The sequence below is a fragment of the Nothoprocta perdicaria genome, unplaced genomic scaffold (genome assembly GCF_003342845.1).
Source record: "Nothoprocta perdicaria isolate Ctin4 unplaced genomic scaffold, notPer1 scaffold_0, whole genome shotgun sequence".
Taxonomy (NCBI): domain Eukaryota; kingdom Metazoa; phylum Chordata; class Aves; order Tinamiformes; family Tinamidae; genus Nothoprocta; species Nothoprocta perdicaria.
In genome coordinates this window covers 18812781-18833598 of record NW_020454092.1, presented here as the reverse complement: position 1 = coordinate 18833598, position 20818 = coordinate 18812781, and the positions used below count along the sequence as shown (strand labels likewise).

At 46.3% G+C, this 20818-nt stretch overlaps 1 protein-coding gene across 1 annotated transcript; it reads left to right on the top strand.

The window, feature by feature from the left end:
* The first annotated feature begins 5051 nt into the window (after positions 1 to 5051).
* FYB2 (FYN binding protein 2) lies at positions 5052 to 20818 on the top strand. The gene is made up of 20 exons (XM_026054571.1): positions 5052 to 5057; positions 5388 to 6198; positions 6951 to 7148; positions 8262 to 8295; positions 10525 to 10643; positions 10974 to 11005; positions 12728 to 12930; positions 13123 to 13204; positions 13521 to 13677; positions 15000 to 15126; positions 15209 to 15252; positions 15562 to 15628; positions 17091 to 17174; positions 18058 to 18086; positions 18203 to 18260; positions 18832 to 18924; positions 19520 to 19604; positions 19963 to 20119; positions 20271 to 20329; positions 20694 to 20818. Exons 1-19 carry the CDS (start codon positions 5052 to 5054, stop codon positions 20306 to 20308), a joined length of 2424 nt encoding a protein of 807 aa, XP_025910356.1. The 3' UTR covers positions 20309 to 20329; positions 20694 to 20818.

The window sequence follows — 20818 nt, the reverse complement described above, 5'->3', positions numbered from 1 at the left end:
GAGGACACGTCCTGAAGGCCTTTGACCTTTGGGGACAAATTTCCAGTTTTCTGGCAAGGGGATATATCAACCTGTGCAACCGTTTCCCTGGGGAAGGCAAATGAGTCCTGCTGTGTGACTGGTGTTTCTAGTCCAGCCTGGGACTCTCCATCCAGTCGGAATGAGAAGGAAGCTCAGGTGATTTCCCACTGCAACCTCTGTGTGGTTCTGGGCTTTGCTTGGTGCTTGACCAGGAAGAGCTTTCCAGCACTGGTGGTTGGTGAAGAATTCTGCTATGAGGAGCAGAAAAGGCCACATGTCATCCAGATAGTCAAATGTTTTTTCATTTTCTTTCCCCTATTGCCATCCTTATAGCTTCCCATATCCGAAGGTGATGTGAGCTATAGCATGGAATGACCCTAACCCAAATGACCCTGTATGATCACTGCCACATGAGAATCTAAATCTTTTTTTCCTAAGGAAGTCTAGCATAAGATGCCCCCTAAATCTGAGCTTGTGTCCTCTCCCACGTGCTGCGTGAGCCCATCTGCCTGGGGTGGCTCTAATGCTTCAAGGCAGTTGGCATCTCAACACAGCCGTCGTAGCACCCACGTGCATAAAGACAGGAGAATGATGCCAACCAGAGGAACAACACCGCAGGTTATGAAGATATTAGACAAAATGCAAGAATATATTTCATTGTTAGCTGATGGAAGAGAGAAAGTCATCATTGGAAAGGCACCCGGTCATGCTCAGCCCAAGACACCTCACTCCTGTTTCCATGGGCTTGCATGTCACTGTGAAGTCCCCTCAGTGGGCTCCTGGGCACAAAAAAAAACCTATACTGTGCCTACATCCTAGTAAGATTAATAAATAAATTAATAAGTTAGTTACCTATGGACACTTGCTCTGCATTGCAGGGGTCTGCAGCTCTGGCTTTTCTTCTGCCTAAGTGGGCCAGGGGGGCTCCTGCATAACCAGCAGGTTCCCAGGGGCCACTGGAGGCCTGAACCTCGTTAAATCCCAGGGAAAGTGTAATTATTGGTGGCGAATTTGGTCCTGAGCTATTGCTGCTGTTAAACAAAAAGAGAATTGTCCCCTGCTTGGAGAAGGCTGGGATGGAAGTGTCACTTTGTTTATTCCCCAAATGAATCACCGTGCTCGTTTCAGTAGCTGCTATTGTAAATTATCAAAATCTAAGGAGCTCTTACTGTGTTATTTGAACATAACTTAAGTTCAGAATGACCCGGGGGCTTGTCTTAGCAAAACAAGAAGAATGGGACCACGTGAGTAAATTTTGCAGTGAAATGAAACAAAAACTGCCTTTTTTTGTGACCTTGGAGGAGGTTTCAACATAATCTCCCAGCCCATTTTAAACGAGGTTAAAAAAATCTTTCTTTTGCCCAAACAGTGAGAGCTCAAGCAGGCTTTTCTTTAAAAGCTGGTATTAAACCCGAACCCGGCGGCGCCAGCCAGGGTTTGGCCCAAGACCAGGGGCAAATGAGCTCAGCGTGACCAGTCCTGGTCCCCCGCGGTCCCGGCTGCTCTCGGGTCCAGCCCAAGGGGTTTCGATGGTCAGTGCACACATTGCAAAGCTGCTTCCCAGTGCTCGGTTCCCTCCTTGCCGATAAAGACAAGTACCAAATTGTAGCCGTAGTACTCACTGGACTAAAGGAAATGTTTAAAAACGTGAGCATTTGTGCTGGGTGTAATGTCTCTAAAGAAGCAAGACCTAGTGTGCATATGGGGCCAGGGCTGTAGAGCAGAGACGATGCTGAAAACTGGATGGATTAAAAAAAAAAAATGTCCTGCAGCATCCTGAGGGTTTTAAATTCTTCTTGACTCCTATAGTGCTTTGGTGAGTATTAAAACTTGGGCTTCCCCAAGAGCTAGTTCAGCCCCCTCCTAAGCAGTGCTCGGTCATGCCTAGTGCAAGCATTATAGTGGTATCAGTAATTTTGCATTTTCTTAACTTTCTCGTTAATTCCAGGACTTCTGAGCAGAGGAGACTGCAAGTGAACAAGTGATCCTATCCCTCCCTCTGCTGGAAACCCGGGATATGGCTGCGTGCCGGGCAGGAACAGGCCTTGCTGCTTTCCTGGGGATGCATCTTGTGCCCTTTGCTTTGTTTTGGAGGATATATGGACCTGCCTTTCAGCCACAACAGGGTCCCTCTCATCACCAACAGGTCACTGACTAACTGCTGTTGTCAGCAACGAGGTCCCAGGTGGCACCTAAATACAGTAAAAAATTCAGAAGAAGATGAATTGCCCTAAAACTTCCCAAGTCATCAAGGGCTGAGCCCCTTTCCAAGAGATGGAAAGACGGGAGTGAGCAAAGTTCCCAGCATCTGCTGTGGTCTCTGGTTAGTCATGGGAGCGTGGTGAAAGCCAGGGGAAGAAATACATGCTACGCTATAGGACAAATTAATATATATTATATATCATATATCATATGTCATATATCATATCATATATCATATATCATATACCAAATATCATATTATATTATTGTATTATTATATTATTATATGATGCCATGTTTATATTTATATGTCTATATGTCTATATGTCTATATGTCTATATGTCTATATGTTATATGTTATATGTTATATGTTATATGTTATATGTTGTATATAACATTGGGGTTTATGGAGTCAAGGATGTTTCTGGGAACTCCAGTGCTGGGGCAGCACTTCCCATATCTCTCTCTTTGCCTTTTTAGAGACTGTGTGGAAGGATCCACCCCGTGGCCATGTCTTATTTTTATACGAAAAACTAAATATATAAAATCATATACAATATATAAAATATATGAAATATATATAAAATATATATTATATATTATATATGAAATATGAAATATATAAAATTATATATATACATATATGTATACGTATACTTATACTTATACTTATACTTATACTTATACTTATACTTATATTTATTTATATTTATTTATATTTATTTATATTTATATATATTTATAGACATTTATACATTTATATATGTTTTTATATATATATATATAAATGTGTGCATGTGTGCCCATAGAAAAACGTATTATATGTACGCATGTGTGCGTGCATGGGTATATGCATGCATGCGTCTGCACGTATGTGTATGTCTAGGCGTGTATACGTGTTCCTGCATGTATGTGCGCGTGTGTGTGTGTGTTCGCAGGGCAGGCGGGGCGGAGGCCCTGCCCAGGCGGAGGCCGGCCTGGCCTTTGGCCCAGGTGAGCGGGCCGGGCCGCTCCGCCTCGCCGGGCCGCCACTCGGCACACGGAGGCGCAGCCATGGCCGCGGTAACGGCGCGTCTCCCCCTTCCCCACGGGGCCTTCCTCGCTCCGTGCTCTGCCTCGCGGCGCCGGCGGGTGTCTGTGCCCATGGGCTCGGGGTAGGGTGGGATGCTGCTCGGCTAGCGGCGGGTCTTGCGGCTTTTCTGTGCCGGAACGGGAGCAAAAATGGGCCTCATTTCTCCCCGGGCTGTGCAACGAGCTGCGCTGGCCCCTCTCACCGCACCGGCAGCGGACGTGCAGTTTTCCAGGGAAAGCGGCCGGTTATCCGGGCGGTCGGCAGGTGTCACGGGCTTAAACATTGACCCAGAGCTGCGGCCTCGCAAAAGCTGGGGTCGAGCACAGCAAACCGGCCGGGCTGGGGAGTGGGTCGGGGGTTTGGTGTTTGCAGAAAGCTCGGGAGAGCTCGAGTCCTCTTGTCCAGGGCTCCCTTCTCCCTCCTTTTGCCAAATGCAAGTGTTATTTGCAGGGATTGATTTGGAAATGCATTTGGAGGCATTTTAGCCGAGGGCTCTGGGTTACCTCCCACGTAATCATGGAAAATGCTTTAAAAAAACAGCCTTTTCCAACAATAGGAATAGCAAAGCAAGCAGGCGAGGAAGGGAGGCTCACACCCGTCGCTGGTTAAACGCAGGCAGGGCCGTGCCAAAGCGCGGCCACGGACGGCTCTGCCCTGCGAGCCGCCAGGAAAGGCTTGTCCGAAACCTGGCTCCTTTGCCAAGGTTTCCTTGAGAAGGGATTACCAACAAAAAGCAGCAAGGAGAAGGAAACGATACCGAACTCCCCAGTCGCGGCACTCGGGCATTTTGCAACAGCATCGGGGCACCTTGCTCCTGGCTGAGCAGTGCCCTGGCATAAATAAAAATCTATTCCCATAACAAAATGTGGGAATTTTTATTTTATTTTATTTTATTTTATTTTATTTTATTTTATTTTATTTTATTTTATTTTATTTTATTTTATTTTATTTTACTTTACTTTACTTTACTTTACTTTACTTTATTATTTTATTTTACTTTATTTTATTTTATTTTATTTTATTTTATTTTATTTTATTTTATTTTATTTTATTTTATTTTATTTTACTTTACTTTACTTTACTTTATTTTATTTTCCAAATCTGATTCATCCTCTGTATGCTCCTGAAACTCCCATTCCCCATAGGCTCCCTTCTAGATTATGCTGTCTGGGCAGCTTACCCTGCATCCCGCTGTTGACCACTAATATGAAATATAATTAGAGCAATTCAAACCTCTCCTCCAGGGGCTGTTTCTTTACATCATGCACTACCCTGTGAATGTAATAAAGTTAGTGAAAGGGGTTATTCAAGAGAAATTGTCAGTGTTTAATAAATTGTGCAATTAAACGCAATAAAACCTCAGTATGCTATTCATCTGTTCTGCCTTAACACTTAGGGCTGGGGCTTTTTTCGGAATAACGAAGTTCTGTCCTAGATAATTTTTTCCAATTTCCTCATTAGACAGATTCTTGCGCAGCTCTTACAGCTCTCCGCGCCGAACTCAGCTGCCGGATAGTGCACCTAATGTAATCACAGCATATAAAAAGTTATAGAGCAGTGTGAGGACTTAAGTAGCTCATCAATTTTTTTCTTCATATTTTCTTCTCAGTTCTGTTGAGGGCTGAATTTAAGCCCTGGTTTTGCAGGCAGGATTTTTTCAGTGCAAGACAGCCTGGGGGGAAAAAAAGGGGGAAATGAGGTTAAGTATGCTTTTAAAGTAGGGTGTCGCAGGTGAGTTGGGGTCCCAATGAGAGGATGGAGGTGAGAAGCCTTCATCAATATGTTGTGGTGGGTGTCCTTGTGGATGCTGTTCCTGGGGTGTCCCAGTGTCCTGTCAGGTGCCAGCCCCTCCTGGCTCCCACTTTTCCTGCTCCATGGCCCTGAAGCTGCCCATGAGAGCCAGGGAAGAGGCTTCTGCTGACGTTCCCAGGGGTGTTTTGAGCAGATGGCATCTAACCCTTCTTCTGCTTTCCTATCTGCACCGTGTTCTGCATGCCCTCGGTGGTGGGATGCGCTTGCCCTCTGAAAGGCCCCCATCACTTGCCCATTTCCAGCTGACCATAGGTGTTTTTGTGCTCTTCTCCCCCCTAGGAAGGCGGCACGGACTTCAGGGCCCTCCGCGCCAAGTTTCAGAGTGACGCCAACTTCTCCAGGCAGCTCCTGCAGTCGCATGAGAAGCTGGTGCCAGCCCCCGTGGAAGCCACGCGAACGCCGGGCTCCAAGGCTGGCCACGCCGCCAGTCCTCAGTCCTTGGATGGGAGAGAGATGATAATATTAAAAGGCAAGAACGAACCTTTCCCTCCTCAGCCCCGAGGGACTCCTCAACCCTCGAGACTAGTCCGGGGCAAACCTTTGGTGCAGGCAAGGGGCAGGCGTGTTAATGTGGCTCTGAGGGGGAAGAATGAAGAGCAGAAAGGCAACATCTTGGAGGAAGGGATGAACCACTCCAAGGGAAGCTCACAAAAGCCTCGACCACCCTACTGCACCGAGCAGCAAGATCCGGAGGCTGCTCCATGCCCGAAGTCCTTCCACCATGCCCTGCAGATGTGGGAAAACACTTTGTCCTGGAGTGAAAAAGCCAGTGCAACGCTCCCAACCCAAAGAGGAGCAAACATCTACGTGCAGCCTCGCCCGACGCCGCGCGCGGTGGGCACTGCAGCCACAGTGGATGGCACCAGGATGAGGACGGCTCGGAGCGAGCAAGCCCTGGACTTGCCTACATGCCAGAAGGATGCTCCACGTGGCAGCGGGACGGCTGCTTCCCCAGCTCCAGCTCTGCCCCGTGTACCCAGGAGATGCAGGAGCTGTGACCAACTGGCTGCTGAAAGCACTTCTGCAAGCGGCTCCTGCCAGCCAGGCTGCAATGTGGAGGCACCGAGAGAGCTCCCTCAACACCAGGAAGGTATAGTGAGCTAAATTCTTAACACTAAGCATGCAAACACATGAATATTTAAATCTATAAATATATATATGCATATCTTACGTGGCCCAGTGCAGTGCTCTCTTCCAGCTCGGGGAGGTGGCTTGAGGTGAGCTGGGCTCTGTCTGGGAATGCTGCTGGTGGCATCAAGGAGCATCCTTGTAGAAGCTCTGCTTTCTGGTGGTGCTCTGTGACTGCAGATACAGTTTGAGGTTGGGGTGAAAAATTGCCATGAGTCAGGACCCTCAAAACAAGGGGTCAAGTTAGACCATGGGACTGAGCCTGAAGACGGGAAATCAGCCCCAAAAGGCCCCAAACTTGGATAAAGTGAGGGTCCCGTCCCCACTGTTTGGTGGAGCAAGCAGTGATGGAACAAAACACTCTTTGAGGAACTTAATTCCAAATTAAATTTGGAATTCCAAAGGAATTACTCAAATTCCAGGAGCTGGGTGGGACGAGTGAGGAGTGTCTTGAGTTTTGGTTTGCTTTGGTCTTTGGCGGTAAGCAGGAAAGAGCAGATGAATGTGCTCATGCCGTGGGGCTTGGTCTCATGTAGACCTACAAGGGTCTACAAGGGTTTTGCTCTTAGGGAGGATAACCCTGTGCAAACCAGGGGCACGCAGCCTCCTTGGAGGGTTTGTTTCACCGGAGAACATGGACAAGAAGTAATGAAAGATGCTCCATGGGGAGGGCTACTTCCCCGGGGGTGACAACTGCCTTATGGTGCTTTGAAGCAGAGCTGGAGCCGCCCTGCTTTGAACCTGGGGTGGGAAAAGCACCCGAAGCTCCACAGAGGAGCCCACCAAAAATGAAACCTCTTCCTCCCATCGAGTCCCTTGGTCCTGCCCCTGCCAAGCCCGCGAGACCCCCGAGAGTGGATCTGGCCGCTTTCCGCAGCGCGACGCCTGCTGCCCACACACAAAAGGGAGCAAGTAAGAGACTTTGTTTTTTGTTTTTGTTTTTCTGCAAAAGTTGCTTTACACAAAACGAATACAAATTTGTGCCGTTTATCCACCTCTCCATGGCTGTGACCATGAGCTCTCTTGCAAAGGTGGTGCACTGTTGGGTGGCTCTAATATCTTCTTTAAACCTGATAAAGAACCCAGCAGCTTCAGTGAAACTACGTATACATATACATATATATGTGTGTGTGCGTCTATATATATATATATATAGTTATAGTTATTAATTTGGAAAAGAAATATATATTTTTTCCACGTTGGATCTCATCCACAATACAGAAAACCCCATTCCCTATGGATTGCAGCACCCGTGTGTTCTGAGCAATTTGTAGTTGGCTGCAAAGCAAGAGCAGCTGCTTGGGCCTCGAGCTGATCTTTATCACTCTGCTTCCATGTGAAATTCCTGCACTGCCAAGAATGCAACTGGGGAAGCCCCAATAAAACGAGCAGAAACTGCTCTGCTAATTCCCCCCTTTATGCTTTAAATACAGTCAGAGAGCAACATCTTTAAGTCTTCCAACATCAAAAAACGCCAAAATCTCAGTTCCCCCTAATAAAAGCTTACTGATGTTGCATAATAGAATATTCTGGGTGAGCTATTAAGCTGCCAAATGTTGTGTCTTTGTAGATACAGGCTTAATTATCCCCAGATATTTAAGGAGAGCGTTTGCTGAAGTCAAAAAGAAATACATGCACATTTAAGAAGATGCTTGGCTAAAATCTTGTTGGCTTTGCTGGCTTCCTGGTCTACCCAGGGTAATGGTGAAAGAGCAAACATGTTGCTGAAACTCTTTTTGGGTATAATTGCCTTATATCCATATTTTAATGTGACAAAGGAAACCAGTTAGGTTCCTGTGTCATCTTCTCCCTGTCCTTGCAATGTTGCTCAGTTGTTGATCTCCTAGAAGGGCACATGAAACAACGTCACTGATGGTGCTGGGCATCTTGTGTCACGCCAGCCTTTGCCTCAAGGATGAGTCCTCCTTGTCACACATCCTTGTCCCCCAGCCCTGTTCTCTGTAGAAGAGAGCTGTGGAAAGCGCTCCAAAAACTAACCCTCTTCTCTGCTGTATTTGTGTGCAGCTGCTGTGGAGGAGAATGCCTCAACTCCTGGAAGGTAAGTTGGACTCATAGCAGCAGAAGCATCTCCATCTCTTGATGGATGCTGGAAGAAGCATCCGTCTTCTGGTGGAAGATCCATGCATCCATGTATCCATAGTGGCTGCATGATCTGTGAAGTGTGTTTTGGGAGTCTCTAAGTGATGTCCTCCTCCACTGCTATAATTCATGGTGGCATTTCGTTCTCACGTCTGCAGAGGGCTGGTGCCTCCTATTTAAGGTAGAGCCTGGAGCCCCATTTCAGAGGTCTGTTGAAAAATAACCACTTGTGTCTGCCCAGGACCTGGCTGTTGTGCTTCTTGCTGTGACTTCAGAGCCTGCTTGAAGCTTGCTGAGATGGCCTTTCTCTAAAACACCAAGTTCTGTCCCTGTTTTCCCCTCCTCCAACCTCCCAAGGCAGTGCTGAGGGGCCTGCCCGCTGGGTTACTTGTGTCATTAGGTCTCATTTAGCTGGTGGCAAGGAAAACACCGTGCCTTTTCTGTCTGCTTAGAGTGTGGTTTCAAAGATCATTCGCAACCCACACATTGTGCGTTTCCCCCTTCCTGTTTTCCATGTACTCAAGGCTGGTGTTTGTAGAAAAGAGATGCTTTTGAGACCTGTTGCTGAAACAAAGCCTGATTGTGATCAGCAGGTGCCAGCAGGCAGCAGAAAAGGCTTTTCCTCTTGCACGTGTTTATGCAGCAAGCAGAGCCCTCACCTGCATGTCCCCATGCCTGTCACTCCGAGGTTGAGCTTGGAAGAGGACACGGTGATGAACATCTCTGAAGCAGGGCTGCTGCATGCAAGGGCCTTGATTAGGGAATCTATGATTTCCTGGTGTATTTAAATGCATGTTCCAGCCAGTATCTTACTGATATTCTTTTGGTAATGGCCCTTCAGCAGCATAAAAGCAAAGCATGGATGAGGACCTGGCTGAGATGCCAGCGAAGGAATCGGATCAGAACAGCTAGAGGGGATTTTAGCATGGAAATGGGAGAAGAGTTTGCCAAATTCACTGGACCACTGAGCTGCTCAGTTCTGCTTCTTATACAGCAAATATCTGAAACTGCTCAAAAATCCTATAAGCGTGATATAGTGTGTGTACACAAGGGGATCACAGTTTTTTCTGGAATGTCTCGGCCTTGTCATAAGGAGTTATATGATGTTCCTGGTCCTTCACTCAGCAAACAGAAAGTGGACAGCTTTGGTTTGAAGAGAAGTATTCCTGTATGTATTTTGTCTTGGATGTGAGACTATATATATGTGAAAGCAGGAGGCAGAATGACCAAATTAAAACAACAAAAAAAGGCCAAATTCTTAACACCCTGTCTGTGCAAAATGAACTCTTCCTGCTAACACCACAATACATTGCATTTTCCACATGTTCATGGCAGTGTTGGATAGTGTTTTGTTTAGCTTTTAACCTCCACTTCTCAGAAGATACCTGGCGAAAATATAGGTGTTCTGTAAGCTTATAAATTAACTGAGTTTTCTTTTGCAAGGGGAGTGGAAGGAGATTTTCTCTGGGTTGTGCTGTGTGTTGGCAGTGTAACTGTCATGCCCCACAAGGAAGCTGTCCTAGTAATACATTGCTGCAAGCTTAGTTATCTTACCCTAATACTTGTGATACGGTCTTTACGGTAGTTCACTTGTTAAATATTAGCCACGTGATAACTGGGGGAAGTGGTATAAAAATTCCAGGTAAAAGCGGAATGAGAATTCCAGGTAGAAGTGGAATGGTTGGGTTTTGTGGGCCAAAATTCCCAGGGAGTAGCCTCAAAATGAGCAATGCAGCTATTGCATCCCTGGCACCCTTTAGATACTGAGCTTTATCCTGTGGCCCCAACACAGGCTGACTGGCTCTGGGGCTGCAGGGAGGCTGGGAAAGCCCAGACATATATAATATATATGTTTGCATATTACATATGCAATAGCCTGTCCCTATATGTGTCAGCCTGCCCCTGCCTGCAGGGTGAAGGACAACAGACCCAGAACGAGGTCCCGGGGCTCCCTTTGAGCCCTGCAGACCTCATTTGTCCTCTTGAAGGACAAGCAGTGGCTGGGGGTCACCAAGGGACCTGCTTTACCTCTCGTAGAAATTTCCAATCCCACTATTTCTAGTAAGTGCTGTATCAAAGGACTTGGATTTCTTGTCCTCAAAATGCATTATTTTGTCTGATTTCTATGAAGTCAAAAAAAAAAAAAAAAAAAAAAGCACCTTATCTCTGTTTCCTCTTGCTCCCTCAGTGCTGAACTTGAAGAGCAGCATGATTATGAAGACACGGCATTGTATCTGAATCAGCCTGGGGACTCCACGAGCTCACGTGCCAGTCAAGGTGCTTTCCAAGGCAAGTCTTCCAGGCTGAGCATGTGCTGTCTCAGATAGAGCCCTTAAAAGAAGTAATATAATTCCCTCAAGCTCAGAAACACAGCAGTGCATCAGTCTGTGTGATCATAGGTGACTATCCCCACCTTCCCCTCCAAGCACCGGCAGGCTATGAGGACTTTGGGACACAGAAGTTATTGTTTTGGTGCTGAGGTGAGGCTTATAGCGAAACTGCAGTATGGAAGAGTGATGAGATACTACCCATGTGTCCAGCTGTTGAGTATGTGGCAAGGCTGGGTTGTGCACCCTAAAGTTCAGTGATCTTAAAGCAAGCTAAAAAGTATTATCTGTTCTAATATCTCTCTCCTAGAACCTGAGCAAGAGCCTCCAGAGCACGACAAGGTAGGTCTCCTCCCAGCCTGTCTTGATATTTGAGACCTGAATATGCTTTGCCTCCTTAGAAACTTTTAATATTTGCATCTGCCAGGTATGACTTTTGTCCATATGACTTTTATGATTTTTGTCCGTAAAGACTCTGAAAGAATAAATTAGAAATTGGAGAGGGGGGCATAAGAATTGATGAAGTTTTCCAAATGCACTCATGGAAGAGAGTCAGTTGCCTGGACTTCCCCTGCAAACACGTAAGAAAGGAGTAATGTTGTCTGAATGTGGGTGGTAGACCAAACGCATGCCAAGCATTCCTATCAAGGAGATTATCCATTCTTTAAGGAAAACAGCACCGGGTTGTTCTGGAGCCTCCTGTCAAAGGCAGGTTGTTGTTGGTAATCCTTCGACACCAAAGTTCTGGGAGCTTCCTTGCTTCAAGCTTCGTTTCATGAGTGAGGACGATTTTTGCAGGGAATATCAGAGAGGGAATTGCCCCTTTCTGTAAGGATGTTTCTGCTGCAGGGTATGTCCTTGCTCATCTTGGTTTTTCCCTAGTGAAAACATGACCATGGACCTTGGTAGAGTGGCAAGTAGCTGAGGGTTCCCTGCTGCTCAAGGGAAGGTCTCCAAAGATGAGCCTCAGGAAGAGCCACAGTTAGTGACGGATGGCTGGGGGCGGAGAACAAGGCACTTCATGCCAGGAAACTATGTGGCCATCCCCACTRGGCCTGGGTCCTGGCTCTGGTGAAGGATGCGGAAAGCTGCTCTTTGGAAAAATGTCAAATTCCACACTCAGGTGCTGGCTTGCAAAGCGATCAAGTTGTCCAGGAAACAGCCCTGGTTTCCAAATGCACTTATCTATGCATGATTTGCAGAGAGGTGCTCTGGCTTCTCTGTACTCTTGTTTTATGGAAGGTTGGAAAAAAATATTKTAAGGTAATAAAAAAAAMCCCTTCCTCCTCTTCTGTAAGCCCTCAGCCTGAAATTGCTTTCATGCTGATGAGGAGCTTCACCAGACCCATCCCTTGTGCTTTCATATTATCCCTATAGAGTTGATCAGTATATCTATCCCCTGCCCTCACAGATAGGGAAAATATCCTTGTCTGATGACTATTCCAACTGTAACACACTTCTGGGCTTTCTAAAGAAAATTCTAGAGAAATACTTCTTTAAATACCAGGTGACAGGAGAGGCCTTGTTTAAAAGTTTAGCTCTGTTGCAAAAAGCGTGGAGGCTGAAGGCTTTCCTCTTCTTTCTCCTAGAAGCAGAAGAGTGCTCTCTTTGCCAAATCCAGGTAATTTCCCATCCTTTCTCTCCCTTTCTCTCTTCCCATCCTAAGACTAAACTCCATTAGGGTAAAAATACTGTAACACTCCTAAAATCATTCATGACCTGGATTTGACCACTGGAGAGGATCATAGTGCTCTGCATTGGCATGCAAGTCTCAAAAATTGATTTCAGTCCAAAGCATAGGTATTGAAGTAATTCTTTTTCTTTCCTTTGGCACAAAAAATAAATTATCTTTTCTTATTGAAACCTGAGCTTTTTCAGCATAAGAAAGATACTGGGAGAGCTGGTCTCAAGTCCAAAGCAGTGCAGTAAGACAAGGACAGCACCAAATTTCACCTCACTTGTGTCAAATAGAAATGACGCTTSTAACTCCTCACAGCATTTAATTACTGTAATTAACAGTAATTAAAAGCACTTGCTGTTTTTTTCCAATAGTGATTGAAGAAGCAAGTGATAAAAGGGCTTCTAGACACCTGCCTGATATGTGATGTGATTTCTGAGAAAACCTACTCTGTTTTTCATCCTATTGCTGCATTTTCTTTCCTTGATAGCAAAATTGCATGGCCCATGAGACAGATACRACCATGGGCAAACAGTTGTATGTTCCTGCTCCTGGAAAATACAATGGTCACGGTTTGTCTCACCAAAAGGTGACCACCCCAAGTAACCAGTGTCCTTCAGATTAGGCTTTGCCCTGGCTTCTGGCATTGGTTTTTTGTGGCAACTCCAACTTTAGTCAAAAGGAAAATGAATTCTTGTTTAGATGCAGTCATACAAAATCTGTTTGTGACCTTGCTGGAGTGTCTCTGTCCTGAGTTCATTGTCATTACCTAAATTTGCAGTCCTGGAAGAGCTGTCAAGGATGAAAATGAAGAAACAAGAAGACTTGAAAGAGAGAAACAGCAAGCGAAGATAACATTCAAGGTATCATGCCCCTGAGATTCCTTTTAATAGTTAATGCAATTTGCTCCTTCCCCTTCTGCTCTTCATATCTTCAAGAAAGAAATGCAAATGTTTAGAGTCCTTAATCATCTCCTTTTCCTATCTTCTCTTTTACCTGCCTATTGTATAGCTGAAACTGCCTAAAAGACACCTAATGTTGCCAAGCAACATCTACACCTATTAAAAACCCCCATTGGGAAAGGGTGTGAAGCTGTTCTAGCCTGAGAGCGAGAGCAACTTGTATTCTAGAAGTCTGTTCCTAAATACTGCCTCACCTGAACCACCTGCCTGATCCCAGATAGGTGGAAACGACTACGTGACTCCCATCGCCCGACCCAAGCAAGATGGTCGAGGTGGGAAGACGGTGCCGCAAGTGAAGCACGGAGATGCGCCCAGTGCCCAGGCTCTGAACCATCCTACCCTGCAAGGGCTGCTGAGAGGTGGAGCAGATCGCTGTGAGTGTCTGGGGCTTTCTTGAGGGTCTCCTCACCCTTTGGTCCCATCTGTTGCCCAAATGTCTCTTCCGTATGGAAAAGATGTTAACTTTGGATGCAACTCTTGAGCCGATGTAGTTAAACCAGGGCAAAAGGTTGCGTGCCCATTTGTATTCCGGTCTGACTCATTTATTTTGGCTTTGCAAATAGCTTCCTAAGTTGGTTAACCATCTGCATAACTCAGACCGGGCTGTTTGTTTTTCTAGCAGATTGCCCTTATCCGAGGGAGCTGAAACCCATCTCCTCTGCTTCTGGTAATTTATGGGATCTCAGAAGCGTGTTTGGCTGCGGCTTGTGGTAGAAACACACGTGGGCAGGACAAGAGCCTGACGTCTCCCCTGTGCCCCTGCCCCTTATTAAGATGGATGGCTCCTTGCTCCGTCTTCTTAGTGACTCCAATGAGCTGCTTTTTTACTGCTACAGTGTCTGACCTTAGGCTTCCCTGTCAGGATGCTCTGAGATAGAGTCCAGGGGCTGGCACAGTTAAAACCAGTCATATTTCCTCCCGCTGAACACGATTCTGCAGCTTCTAAATTGATTGTGGCTGGGACTGCTGATATTGATTTGGTCCTTGGGATTTTTTTTTWAAATCACTTCATAGAAATTTTCTGTTTGCTTGGTGTCTCTTTTTGTAAGCAAATTTTTGTRAGCTTGATGGCCAGGTGAAGACTGGAGGTAATTTCTGGTAGGATTGTTTTTAGAAGCTTTCCAGATTGACTTGCTATTGCTTTACCAAGAGAGACTAGACAGGCTGATTCTGAGAACTGCTTTTTTTCCCCACTATCCTTCCCTTTTCCACTGACTTGTGTTCCAGGAGCATGCTGCAGATACTGGTCATGAGCTACAGCACCTTCTGGTGTCACATGCTCATGGTGAGACCAGCAGGAGATGAGCAAGCCTGTGCTTGCCTAGAAACAGCTTCTGTTTTTATTTGTGTGACTACATTTTTACACTAACAAACTTAAAAGAAGCCTTGAATAATGATTTACTATTGCCGGTTTAACAGAGTCTTCCAATAATAATCTTCTAATCTCATTAGGTGCAATTCATTAGGTGCAATCTCATTAGGTGAAATTATTGATGAATGTTTTCAAGTACAATTTTAAAGCTTCTAAAAACGGTTTTAACTCTTTTTGCTTTCCTTTCTCAAAGTGCCTCAGAACAAAGACTCCCCTGGAATTAGAAAATTGTCTAAAGGGTCTTATATATGGTCAAGGAATCCTGACCTATGTATAAAATATTGCTCAGAAAGGCTTCTAAAGCAAAGGCTTTCTCCTTTCTAGTGCCATACGTGCACGTAGGTGCTCCAAAACTACCTGAAAGAAGAACAGAATTGAGCCAGGACACTGAGCAGAGTCTGCAGCCATCGGAGGACGTGTATGACGATGTGGAGGCATTGCAAAGCAGACTGTGAGTATGCACCAGGACCCTGCACGATGACTTTTGGAAGCCTCCACAGATACTGAAGCAGATCCTCTCTCTTGTCTCGTAGCAATCACCCTTCAGAGACCTCAAGTTCGTTGGCTCCAGACAGTGGTACGTGCAGTTCCCTGGCTTTGGGAAGCTTGACCTGGGGGCTGCTTTGCATTTGGGCAGGTGCCTGTTAGGTGAGATGGACTCTTCATATGACATGCAGCATTTCTAGTGTCTCCTGCTAGCCTGGYTGCTCTAAATCCTTGTTATAACTGGTGGGGAACCATGCACATGTCTAGCCTGGAATTAATTTGGCTGCCTTGGAAGGCTCTGCCAGGGGAAAGTAGCATGGCCTGGATGCAATTTGTCCCGCAGGACTTGACCCATTGCTACTGAACAGGGTTTGTGCTAACGGCATTCCTTGGCTTTGAGTTTCAGGAGACTAYGAAGAAACATATGAAGATATTGAGGCAGTGAGTGAGATTCCAAGGAAAGTGGAGTAAGTTGCTGTTTATTGGCCTCTATTTGAAAATCCTGGCCATACTTCCTTGATCCCATATGCCAGGTACTGACTGGAAGCTTGTATTTCTAATGCAACTGTAAAGAAGATACTACATGGATGGCTTTCTTTTCCTCTCTGCCCCTTTCCTCTATTGACTGACACTTAAGGAACAAAAAGTAGTTAGCTGTGACTAACTCTGAAGGCTTCCCATGGGAGCCTGTAGCCCTCTCCCTCCTCGGAAATGCTCTTCTTACCAGCAAGCCACCTCTGCTTGCATCAACTGCCCAGGAAAGTTTTGCAATTAATGCTTCTCTTGAGCTAAAGCAGTTTTCAACTGTACTTAAAAACGGCTTTTTTTCTTGGGGCTGATGTGTGCCAAAAGGGGTGATGCTTATGCTAAATGCCCACATTTTAGGGAACAGGGCTGGAGATGCTGATCCTGCTTTCGAAGGGGCAGCCCCGTGTTTCTGCACATCTCCTGTCCCCTTATGGACACAGGTTCAGGTCAAACTCACACATGCAAACACATGTTAGAGCGTGTCCAGCACCCAAACCTGTCCATCTTTTCCGTTTTACTGTGCTTTCCTGTCTATTTGTTGCTGTGTGCTGCCGTAAGACCACACTCTTTATCCATCCTGCGCCTCCTCTGCAGCAATACACTGCCTTGGGCAGTGGCGGAAATTAAACTTTATTGCTAATTCACAGGAAAATAGAAGAAGAGGRTTTCGTGGTGTCGTCTGAGAGGGAGGTTCATGGCAAAGCTGGGCTGGAACCATATTCTCCAAGTCCCCCATAGAGAATCTTAATCCCTCGGGCCCTCTTGACATAAGCTTTCTATCAGGCCCATGTGCAGGATTAGCTGTGCTCGTGCACATCAAGTATTTTTAATAGTGCGTGAGCCTGTGTAATGTCTCCCATATGGGGATCGTGCTTCCTTACGGATCCTTTAACGTGCAATCCCTGAGACCTTGTAGCCCCTTCYGAAGCCTCCGAGGGACACACAGGGAGGGAACGTCCTGCTCGAGGGCCCACGTGGCAGGAACGTGTGACGAAGGGTGGCCCAGAAATGAAGTCTCATGAAGCTGCTGCTGCTTTCGTGTGCACTGAATGCTGCCCGGGAACGTGGATATGTCCAAATAGACCCGGATCATTCTGTATTTGCGTTGCAGAGAAGGGAATTCTGCTATGATGGAGGCAATTCCAGCTTTAGTTAACAGAGCAAATTTTAAAGCTAAGCAAAAGATTTGAGCTCAACTTTTATAGCTAAGGATTTATCCTCTGCCTGTGCCCATCACGTTGAACCCATCACTCATCTGCGTGGTGCTGTTAGGGCTTGAAGCCTCTTTCCAAACCAAGCTCTGAGGTCTGCTGGTTGTTTAGGATCCCTGGGGTTCCACAGGTCTCAAATTTCAGGGCCTAGTTCCTCTTAAAATTAAAGCCCCTTTCTTATTTTGAACAGGGCAGAAAAGCAGAAGAGGTTTGGAAATATATTGAAGATTGAAAAATTTAAACTGAAGAATACCAGGTTCAAGGAAAACTTAAGGTAAGAATAGGTYCTATAAGCCCTTCCCCCTCCAAATCTGAGCTTCTGTATTTGCAACAGTTTGAGAGCAGGATGTCTAAGGGYAAAGAACCCAGCTTTATTTGGAAAATCACTCCAAAATTGCTTCTCTCCTCACATTAGGACCTGCTATGGCAGACCTGGGCACTGTCCATGTGTGCCCGTGTCCTGTTTTGGGCAGCTTTGGGCTTTCAGCAGCTCCAAAATGCCTGCTCCCTGAAGCCTGCAGCAGCAGCTGCTGGTGCTCAGAGGGTTTCTGCTGTCCCTTGTGCCTCTCTGAGACCTCGGTGTGATGCAGGAGCACCAGGGAACATGGAGGCCTGGAGACCATGCACGTGGAGGCCAGCATTAGGCAAAGGCTGATGTGGCTCTGCAGGGCTGAATTTTTTATTCTAAGTGTCGTTCACAGGCAGGCTGGCAGCAGCATGTGCTAGAATTTGAAGCCTTTGGTCCAGCAAGTGAGAAGCGAGCCAAAGAGGGAATATTATTTAACCTCCCGTAGCACCTTTGGGGTCCTCAGCTTCATATTCAACACGCTGGTTTAGGCTCCAGAAGCTGACAGAGCACATGCTATGAAAAACTCCTTTCTAGCTGCCTTTTCCTCTGCACATGTAGCAGCCAGCTGCAGGCTCACCCTCACCAGCGTGACCCTCACCCTTGAGCCTGGCAAGTGCTGCTTATCTGTGTTTCTTTGGAGAAAACCTGCAAAGTTTGGAATTTGGCTTTAAAAGAAGCTAGCTGCTCCCATTGACCAGTGGTGTAGCAAGCTTGTGCTGTGTGCTGCTGCCTTGTCGCATCTTTGCARCTCTTCTTTGGTGATATCAATGCATAACTGTGTTTCTAAAAGCATCTTTTCTGTCCTCAGATTGCTTTCCAGCTCGGTACCAAATTTAGGTAAGCGCTAGACRTGCCTCTACCCATCCCATCTTCTTTCCCAATAAATTGCTCTGACTGCACCACTCAGAACTGTCTTTTCAAACCCATCGCYGTGCTGGATGTTGGGGTGGCAGCCACCGTCTCGCAGGAGGACACGTACGACGATGTCGAGGCTGGGCAGACAGGGCTGAGGTGAGGAGGGAGCCTGGCTTGCAGTGCCATGGGACGGTGACATGGGTCTGTTTTGGGCTCGTGGGCCTCCAGGATAACCTGGAGACCTCTGGCAGCTCCAGAGCCCCGTGGGATGAGGTCTGACCTGGACCCTTAGCTCCTCCAGAGGCCTCTGCATGTGAGTTTAATCTGTCAAGCAGCATCCCAAGATGCTCCTTAGATCCTACCTGGCTGGTACCGGATGAGATGCAGAGAGAGCTGCTCCCCGAAATGCCTGAAAATTCATTTTTCACAAGGAAGCCAAACTTCAGCTCTCAGCGCCGGTGCTCAGCGTGGTTCTGGCAAGCTCCTCGTCGGATAAATTACACCTAATGGGAACAGCATGGYTGGGTGTCCTGCTGCCAGATGACTGCGGCAGCCCTGTGTGCTGGCCTCAATCGCAGCCCGTGTTTGCATTTCAGTGGTGGTCGCGGGGGCAGATGGAGAGAAAAAACATGACTTTGTTCATCCCGGGTTTGTGGGGTCCTGGGGGAGGGGGAAATTGTGCTGGAAAAYGCTCATTTTCATGTGGTTCTTCTCCCCCACCTTGCAGAGAGAAGGAGGACAGATACAGAAACTGGAAGCCCAGGTTTCTGATGTCAAAAGAGGATAAGGAGCGAAGGAAGAGCAGCGATGAGGTGGAGAGGTCTCTATTTCCATGCTGTGTTTTTCACGTCGTCTAACCTTGTACAGGGTGAAACTACTGACTGCAATTCCCATTTGCACAGGGTTGCCTCGGCTAAGCTGGCCTTTCTGCAGCTTCACCTGGGCTGGAAATAAAACAATCTTGCATTGGGGAGGCAGGCATAAAAATGGGAGATAACGTTGAAAGCCTCATCCTGAAGTTGCATTGCACCTTCCTGCTGAGCTGAGACACAAGGATATTGCTGCTTTCCTTGTGCTTGGTCCCTTTCCTGCTATGACGAGTTGTGGCTGGATAAAAGTTAGCCAAAAGTGAACAATGTATTGCAGGGTCTTTTTATTTATTTGTTTATTTATTTATTTCCTGCCGTAACCTTCAAGCTAATGCCACAGCTGCAAGCTCGTGCACCAGCCACAAGAGCGGCACCTCCAGACCTCAGCATGAAAGGCCACCGCTTAAGTCCATTTTAAGACCTTGCTTTTCATTTTATGGTGCAATGTAAATGTCTGTAGCTCTGCGTCAGGACCCTGTGTTTAAAACAAGGCTGCATGAGGTTTCTCCAGGACAGCTGAGACGTGTGCATGTTCTCTCCATGCAGAAATATCTTCCAAGTCAACAAGCACAGTGCAGAAAAGAGCAAGAAGATGGCAAAAGAAGAAAAGCTGTTCAGGGAAACGTTTATGGTACGTGCCCCTCCGCAGAGCAGGGTTTGCTGTGGCAGGGGGAGAGACCAGCTCTGTATCAAACCCCAAAATACCTGAGGGAAGTTATTGGTTATAGCTGGAGAGAGGTCCAGGGGGCAGGGCAGGCTCTCTCCTCGTCTGGGATCTTCTGGGGTGCACTAAGGAGCCCCCTTTTGCCTTTGCAAAAAAATGTATTTATATATTTTCTAGGTTTATATATATAAAATATATGTATAATAAAAACACACATATTTTTATATATTATATAAATAAATAATATAAATGACTATACATAAACATAATAAATAAGATAAACTATAAAAAGTATATATTATATAAAGTAACTGCTTTTCCGCAGTACGACAAGGAGATCAGGGTCCTCAGCAGCGCCGTGGCGCAGCGCTCGGTGCCGAGCGAGCGGCCACTCGATCTGCCCGTCACAGCCGGGGAGCAGCTGGACGTGATCGATACCACGCGAGGCAGCACCGTGATTTGCCGCAATGCAGAGGGCAAATGTGAGTTGGCAGAAATTCCCTGTTTTCCCCTCCCTTTTGSAGGAGCAGGTTGTGTCCGGAGCAAGCAACAGGGCGCTCTTTGTGCCTGCCTGCTCCAACTTTATTTGCTGGAGAGATTGCTGATTATTTTTTTTTTAAATCTTTCTCTTAGATGGGTATGTTCTAGTGAAGCACTTGACCTTCAGGTAAACTCAGATTTTATTTATTTTGGTGCGTATTTATTTGGCTTGCTCTATATATGGATATTGGAGAGCTACAGAAATYTCCTTAAAACATCCAAAGCTAGGGGGAAGTTAATGTAAACAGCCAGTATTAAATATTAAATAAGTATTTCTGGGTTTAGTAGGGTGTTACAGTGATAGCAGAATTCTGATTATGGGCTAGAAAAAAGCCAACTCTGTCCAGCCATGAGTTGTACAGAGTGGAGAAGCTTGATTGCGTTCAAGTCTGTCCTATTTAGATCTCCTGCAAGAGTAGTTCATGATGGGTGCATCCTGTTAAGGAGTTGAGGRGTGTAATTTGTTATTGCAATGTTATTTTTTTGCATGGTCATTGGTCCCTCTCCTTGCAACAGACCCTGCTGATTGCCCTAAGTGACTGTATCCTCCTGTGGAGCATCCCTGGAGAGCAGCCTGGAGCCTGTGTGCCAACAGGAAAGCKCCTGGGAATGCAAATAAAGGTTTATTTTTGCACTTATGC